This window comes from Bos indicus, chromosome 10 (genome assembly GCF_029378745.1).
Source record: "Bos indicus isolate NIAB-ARS_2022 breed Sahiwal x Tharparkar chromosome 10, NIAB-ARS_B.indTharparkar_mat_pri_1.0, whole genome shotgun sequence".
Classification (NCBI taxonomy): domain Eukaryota; kingdom Metazoa; phylum Chordata; class Mammalia; order Artiodactyla; family Bovidae; genus Bos; species Bos indicus.
Genome location: NC_091769.1, coordinates 70,709,244 through 70,717,304, shown reverse-complemented (window position 1 = coordinate 70,717,304; position 8,061 = coordinate 70,709,244). Strand labels below are relative to the sequence as shown.

Genomic DNA, 8,061 nt, shown 5'->3' with positions numbered 1-8,061 from the left:
AGGAACTTTTGATAAGGCTTTAAAAGATTGAGGAGTAGTACTAATGAATAAAATTTCCACATCTCAAAAACATAGATGCCAAAATACAATGAAATTAAGCTTTCTTGCTTAATTAGATTATTCTGCTCTCTTATCCTGGTATATATTATAAATATCAAGTCCTCTGTGTGACTTTTAGTTACAGAAGATCAAAGTTTTTGTCCCTATTTAATCTGCTTTCCATTATAATTATATTTATTCACTCAAATATTGAAAACCTACTATGTGCTAGATTATATGTTAATTGTTTAAAGAAAAACCCTGTGAATTTCTATGATTATTAGCAGTCTGGGTGGCAGGGCCAGTCTAGACCCAGAAATGATACTCATTTGTAAACAAAAGTTTATTATAAAATAAATGTGTCATGTCCCCATTTCCACTTCCACTCCCAATAAACAGTTCGTTGTAAGAAGGGGAAATCTCTCTAGGTAATATCTGTGCTCATTCTTCCTCACTACCCCAAGGCCTATCCTTATCTTACTCAAAGCCACATTTACCTACATGACACCTCTCGTCCCTGTTCCCTCTTTTCTAGAGTTAAGGAACAAGACAGACATCCCAGCCCCCAAAGGCCAACCCAACTGTCTCAATTATGAGAAGATGTGACATTTGGGATAGAGGAGTCTGTCCTTAAGGAAAACCTATACCAAAGTACCTTTAATGGGTTTATAAAATTTCCCTCTGAAACCAAATCTGCAGAATGAAAGGCAGCAATTACCAATGAACTTGAGACCCAGACACTCTAGATAACACAGATCTGTGCTTCCCCAAATGATTGCTGCTAACACCACACACTACAGAGACACCAGCTGATTAGCAGCCTCAGTTGTTTGGTGTTATGTTTGCACTGCCTAGACCTCAGAAATTCAGCCTATACCTAAGTGGACAATACATAAAACCAAGGGTATAGTGACTTGTGCCAGAACCTATCGCCTCCTTTAATCTCTGTATTTTCTCTGCTCTTCTGAGGAATCACACTAAATCTGAACTAAGGAAGATGTCCCAAATTTCAGCAACAACTCTGCCATTCAGCAAAACCAGGAGTCTCTGAAAAAAGGCATGTAAAACCAAATTCCTCCTGTTTGATGAGAAGGTTGAACACAACACTTTCTGAATTCCCTTAGTGTGGTGGAAAAACAAGGATCTAGCAGTTAGTCCTAAGCTTGAACCCTGCTTCTGCCACTTACTCACTATATATAGTCTTAAGCAACTTACCAAACTTAACCTCACTGGGCCTCCATTTTCTGATACATAAAATGGTTGCTGACAACACTTGCACCTTGCAGAACTGTATGGAGGATTCAAAGCAGAGAAATGTACGCGGAGCATACAGCAGTGTGTGAGACACATAGTGGAAATGGAGAAACTCTTCCAGAACCAACAATGGCATGATTCTCTCTAGAGATCACTGCAATAATAGCCCCAAAGGGGGAAATGGTCGAGGGGATCTAACCCCATCCACCTTCTAAAAGAAGAGAAAGCTGCCATCACACAAGGCATTCTGGAGAACACGCAGGGCCACTGCCACCAGAAGAGCCAAGCAGCTCTTAAGCAGGCTGACAGATATATTTAATTTGATGTAAGCTTTGGTGGTGGTGGTTTAGTCATGTCCAACTCCTATGATCCCATGGACTGTAGCCTGCCAGGCTCCTCTGTCCATGGGATCTCCCAGGCAAGAATACTGGAGTGGATTGCCATATCCTTCTCCAGGGGATCTTCCTGACCCAGGAATCAAACCTGGGTCTCCTGTATTGCAGGAGGATTCTTCACTGACTGAGTTACCAGAGAAGCCTTAACTTTAAATGATTAAAGGAAGAAGAAAGCAGATCTAAAGTAATCTTGAAAACGGAAACAAGTTAACAGCAAAGATTCAGAAACAGAGCTCAAGATCTATAATATTGGGACAGGATTTCTAAAGATAAGCTATCTTGCTACCATCAGGATATAAAGCCAGGTAACACCCAAAAAGGACTGGGAATAGTGGTGATCTTGATCCTAGAGGTAGCTATGGCACTAAAGGCAAAAAGCAGATGAAGTTCTCTTTGTTTTTCATCAGTAGAAGGGGCTGAAGCTAGACAACTTTTAAGGACCTTTGACCCCTTCCAATTAAAAATGTCTATCAATTCTGTAGATGAAGAAGTTGTGGTACATATACACAATGGAAAACTACTCAGCCATAAAAAGGAACTCATTTGAGTCAGTTCTAGGAAGGTAGATGAACCTAGAGCCTGTTATATAGTGAAGTAAGTCAGAAAGAGAAAAACAAATAACATATATTAATGTATATATATGGAATCTAGAAAAATGGTACCGATGAACCTATTTGCAGGACAGGAATAGAGAAGCAGATATAGAGAACAGACTTTGGATACAGAGGGAAGGAGAGGGTGGAACCAATTGAGAGAGTAGCATTGAAATATATATATTACCATATGTAAAAGAGATAGCTAATGGGAAATTTCTATATAACACAGGGAGCTCAATGCAGTGCTCTGTGACAACTTAGAAGGGTGGGATGGTGTGCAGTGGGGGTAGGTTCAAGAGAGAGGGGACATATGTATGTTTATGCCTGATTCAAACTGTTATATGACAGAAGCCAAGACAATGCTGTAAAGCAATTATCCTCCAATTGAAAAGAAATTTTTTAAATGTCAATTCTAAAAAGTCTTACCTGCAGATTTGGGGCAACCATCTGAGATAGTCAAGGTTGCCTCCAAGGGGCTGCAGAAGCAGGTGCTGGAATGACAACTGGATAAACACTCACTGAAGACCGAGTTCGAGGAATTGGACAGGGATCCTGAAGCCCCATCACTCAGTTCATAAAACCCTACAAATCAAAACATCATTTGAAATTAAGATCATGTCAAGCAAAAATACACATTTGTGCTTAAAAGGAAAAGGGGTAATCATGTACAAAAGACAGAAAAGAGAATATGGAGGGAGGGATGGCAATTTTGGTTCATGAGATATAGTGTCTTGACTTTAGGGTTTCGTTTCCAGCAATCCTCAGAAAAAGGCAAAAAGCCCATAACTACAAGTACGTTTCAAAGTTGAGAGTACTCTCACTCTCAAACTGACCTTCCTCCTTGACCCTACCTTTAAAGATGGGCAAGGAAAGAGACTCAGATCTGTGAGAGTGTCAACTTTTTCACAAACATTTCAGAAAAAAATAACCTGAAGAGAAAAACAAATCTATGTAAGGAGCCAAATGGTTTAAAAGGAAAAAAGAAAACTTTTGAAGTGGTCTCAGGAAGCTGAAGTGTGACTAATTTTCTAGCCCTGTTCTGACTTTCTCAAGTTTCAAAGGAGGATCACGCTTCCAGAAATTTGCATAGAAGCTTTTATTTTTAAACTCAGGGGACTTCAGTCAGATGAGTCTCATTATTAAAAATTTTGTTATCTAATGAACTCATCTATGAAACAGAAATAGACTCACAGATATAAAAGAACAGACTTGTGGTTGCTGGGGAATGGTGGGCAGGGATAGATTGGGAATCTGGCATCGGCTGATACAAATCATTACGTAGAAAATGGATGGCAATTTTCTCCCAATTAAAAATCAATTAAAAAAAAAAGAAAATGGATAAACAACAAGATCTTACTGTACAGCACAGGAAACTACATCCTGTGATAAACCATAATAGATAAGAATATATATACAAGTAACTGAATCACTTGTTGTACAGCAGAAATTAACACAACACTGTAAATCAACTATATTTCAATAAATTTATTGCCTGATTTTGTTTCCCTGTCATGCAACTGAATAACAGACTTTTCTTGTTTTGTTTTGCTGTAGTCTCTCTGTACTGGAAACAAACTCCATTGTCCTTTGCAGGTCTGAGAATGCTAAGCACAGGGAGCCGAGACAGAACTCATGACAGCAGAGTTTCTCCTCGTGCCCCCACACTCACCTGAGCTGGGGCGGCTGTCTGTCTCCAGGCGCTCTTCAGATGTCTTTTCCACATCCAGTCTGAGGTCACTTATCTGCTTGTCGAGTTCCTGCAACTGGTTCAACAAACCAGCATCTCTTCTCCTCAAACAATTCTGATGAGGAAGAAACAGAGAAAGGAAAAAAAAAAAAATTCTGGTGACAAAGAACTACAAAGTTGGCTCTAAGTATTCAAATTACCATCTGAAGAGTTCCCTAAATTTTTCAAAACCAAAATTTTACTGGATGATCTGAAGTGAAGAAAAACTTCAAGAATATGTCCTGTTTAATTCCACTTTCTCACATTTTGCAGTGATATAAATTTTCTTCATAAAAACAAAACTTGGTTTTAGTTTCAGCTAATATATATATAAACTTACTTTTTATAGGTAGGGATATGAAAAACCCACTGAGATTAAAAAAAAAAAAAACACCTCTGTGTACAGCCAATTTATTACAAAACAGTACTTCACAGTAAACTCTTTAATTTGAAGTCAGAGTGTAACAGATTTCCTACAATACACTATAATCTTTCTTAGGTGAGATTTTCTGGCCAAATGTCCTGCAGAGTTTTGATTTCTATTAGTCACTTTGTGGGGTTTAATCAGTCTTAGGGCCTTTGAAAGTGAGAAACTAATACTAATAGCCAGTGCCAAGTATAATGTGAGCTGGCAGAATCCAAAACCCTCAAGGGAAGGTCCATCAAGATTTGAACTCAACTCGGGTTTCCAAAGGTGACAGATTGTAGTGCTAAGTCACACCGCCACCTAGTGCTTCCTATTGCTGGGAAAGCAAAAAAAAAAGAAAAGAAAACTCAAAGGCATCTGGTTCAAATCACAAATGCCAAGTCTACAAATGAAAATAGTACCACAAACACTGACTGGACGGGAATTCTCCTGACATGCTGTCTTGCCCCTCTCCAGGGAACAACAGGAATGTGCCACTCACAATTGTGAGATTCATGAAGACAAGAAGGTGCTATTGTATAAGACAATGCACAGAATGTCAATGACCAGGCACAACCAGCAACAATTGACTCAAATCAGTCTGCTACCAAAAACCACAGCAAAATGCCAAACCTGAGGTATTGCACAAACCACTACTTCCACACAGCCTTACAAAACAGATGCATATGAGTATCTGTTCCTCTTGTCTGTCCTTGAACTTAAAAAGCTTGGACACATAACATGCTTGTTTGTTAGAACGAGTTTCTTCAGGAAAAAAATGAACCAACCAAGTAAAATCACTTTGACGCTCAAAAAAGAGACAAATTATCTGAAAAAAGATAATACAAGAAAACACTCAACAACCACAAGGCATCACTCTGTTAGCAGGAGAGACATTATCTAGTATATGTCTAGTTTCAGATAGTATCACATGGTCAGATAAGGATTTTTTTTTTTTTTCCTGTTTTCAAAACTACATTTTTGAGGTCATGGAAACAAAGCTGCCGCCATTTCTCTGAGGCTGGGTCAAAGCTGTTCATCAATACATTAAGCGTCAAAGTTCTTTTTCTTCCCCGTTAATGAAGACGGTAGAGAATGTCTGAGATGCTGACACAAATCCAATAAGATAAATGCTCCCTGAGAGGAGGTTTTCCCTTCCGCCCACCTCCACCTCAAGTCACAACGAGCAGTACCTATGAGAGGAGGGGGCACTTTCTCCAGCCAAATTTCCATCATGTGCATCTGTTTTAGCCGTCTTATACAAAGGGCTTCTATCTGAAATTAAGCAGCAGAGTAGGCAAAAGCTGGCAGGCTGGAGGTGGGGAGCCCAGGGAGGGGCAGGCAGGGCTCCCCGCGGCCGCTTCCGTGTAATAGTAAAATTCGGCACTGGACAGTCAATCGCGCCCCAAAGTCCCCTCCTCGGCTTTTGTCCCCTCTCGGCGGGAGGACCTAAAGCCAAGAAGCCCTCCAAAGAAATGCTGTTTTAAATGAGGGTTTGCAAACCTTCGGGGAGAGGGCAGGCATGCGTCTAACTAGAGCGATTGGAGGTTCCGACCAGACTACTCCAAGAATCCCGAAGGCAGGGCCGGAGGAGAGAGCGGCCAGCCTCTCCCGGGCAGTCCGCGCGGGGTCTCCGGCCCCTCACCTGACACAAAGCGGGCACACGCCGGGATCGCGTGGGCGTCGACAACACACGCGCCCCCGGGGACCCGCAGGAACCCAGGTCAGGGAAGAGCCGGGCGGGGGTCCCGGGAAGCCAGAGGGTTGCTCCTAGCTAGAGGCACCCACCACGGACCACCTGCCCGACCCCCGGCCCGTGGGCAGGGACAGCCGTGCCCCCACCTCCGGACACGACCTACCAATTGCTTCCGCAGCAGCAAGATGTTCTCCTCCAAGAACTTCTCCTCCAGGCGGTTGCGCTGCGCCGCCTCCCCCGGCAGCTCCCCAGCGCGGGCTGCAGCGGCCCCCGCGCCCCCCGTGCCGCGCAGGGCGCCCCGGACCAGCAGCTCCTGGCGCTGGCGCAGGTACTCCAGCTCCGCCAGCCCGGCCAGCGTGGCCTCCTGCCGCTCGCGGGTGCGCTGCCGCTCCGTGTCCGCCTCGCCCTTCTCCCGCCAGCGTCCCTCAGGCTCCGCCGTGCGCTGCTCTCCCCGGGCCGGCGCCGGCGGCTCCTGCTCCTTAGCCGTCCCAGTCGGACTCGGCTTCATGGCCCCCAACCCGGCCGCGCGCACCCGTCCCCGCAGCCGGGCCGCCCGGGCGGAGGAGCGGGCGCTAGGGCTGCGGCCTCGGGCTCATGCCTCCCGGCGGCAGGGCGCGGCGGCGGGGGCGGGGACCCGGAGCGCTCAGGACCCGCGCGCGGCCCCGGGCTGCAGCCGTCCGGGCCCCGGGCGGCGCCGTCCGCTGTCGCCGCGCGTCCCTCTCCGCGGCCCCGCAGCTGATAACGCCCTGCCCGGCGCTACGTCACGCGCGGCGGCCAGGCGAACCCCCTCCCCGCGCCGGCCCCTCGGCTGCGAGGCCCGCTCCCCCTCGGCTTCCCCCTCTAGTGTCAGGGGCGCCGCTCGCGCTCGGCGCCGGCCTCCTGCTCGCCTGGCCCTCCACGCTCCTCCCTCTCTCCTCCCCCGCTCTTCCCCGCGGGCCTCCTCGCCCCCTTTTCGGGTTTACGGCACCCAGTTTTTGCCTCGCTTCTTATTGGTTCTTTACAATCGCACAAAGCCAGGGGCGAGCACCCCGAGCCCCAGCATCCTGTTACAGCCGGCTTCGCTGGCAGGGTCCGCCAAGGGACGCAGCAGTTGGGCTCCCCAGAGAACTTTCTGAAACTCGACCGAGTTGCAGCCCACCATGTTAACCCTTTCCCCACACGTCCACTGTTCGTATCCACTCAGGCTGGTTTAGGTTTCTTCCACCTTACCAAGTAAGGTACTGCGAGTGTATTCAAAGACTTTTTCTTGGAGTTGGCTTTTGTGATTCCAAGTTGTAAAGGCAAGCCCTACAAGGCACAGTGCAGCGTTGTCCGAAAACTGTTGAACTCTTGGTTTTGCTGCTGTTGTTTTAATCTTTTCATGGAAGGCATTTAAAATTAGGCAGGAGGATGTCGCTGTACAGCCAGCGGTTGCATCAATTCTTCTACAAGCTCCGGGCTTAGGGGGTGCGCGTGCGCTTGCGCGCTTTGGGGTTTTTTGTTAAGAGTTTTTTATTGTTGTTATTTAGTCTGCAAGCACAAGAGCTCTGAAACCGGATTGCCTGAATTTGAATCCCCTTTCCTGCCAAGACTAGCTGCGCAGGCAAGTAACTTCACCTCTCTGTGCCTCCGTTTCCCCAAGGGTAAAATGGAACTACTAACAAGGTGCCTGTTGTAAGAATTATAATAATATACAGTATATAATATATATATATATATATAGTGTGTTTACAGTGGCACAGGCACAGAGAGAGTAAAGGTTATGTGAGTTAAGTTGTATCTTTCTTTTCTTCCTCCAGAAGGACTTAACAAACTTTCCCCCTGCGGTTGCATTTGTAATATTGTCATCTATGCTTGGGACACAGGTCTCAGGGCATTTCAGTGAGATGGGGTCTGGAAATGCCTCTCGTCGGCTTGTCCATGGAAAAGTACCATATCTGTTTTAAAAGCAGTACGTCCAAGAGATGTAC

At 45.7% G+C, this 8,061-nt stretch overlaps 1 protein-coding gene across 2 annotated transcripts in view; it reads right to left on the bottom strand.

Moving 5' to 3' along the window:
* DACT1 (dishevelled binding antagonist of beta catenin 1) overlaps positions 1-6,946 on the bottom strand; it is a 30,641-nt gene extending 23,695 nt beyond the window's left edge. Inside the window, exons 1-3 of one of the 2 annotated variants that reach the window (XM_070797673.1) lie at positions 6,276-6,946; positions 3,954-4,086; positions 2,711-2,866 (exon numbers count right to left, since the gene is read on the bottom strand). In XM_070797673.1, the coding sequence (XP_070653774.1) occupies positions 2,711-2,866; positions 3,954-4,086; positions 6,276-6,620 (634 nt within the window). In that variant the 5' untranslated portion in view covers positions 6,621-6,946. The remainder of the gene's footprint in view (positions 1-2,710; positions 2,867-3,953; positions 4,087-6,275) is intronic. The other variant, XM_019967867.2, reaches the window with a different exon arrangement.
* Positions 6,947-8,061: the final 1,115 nt, after the last annotated feature.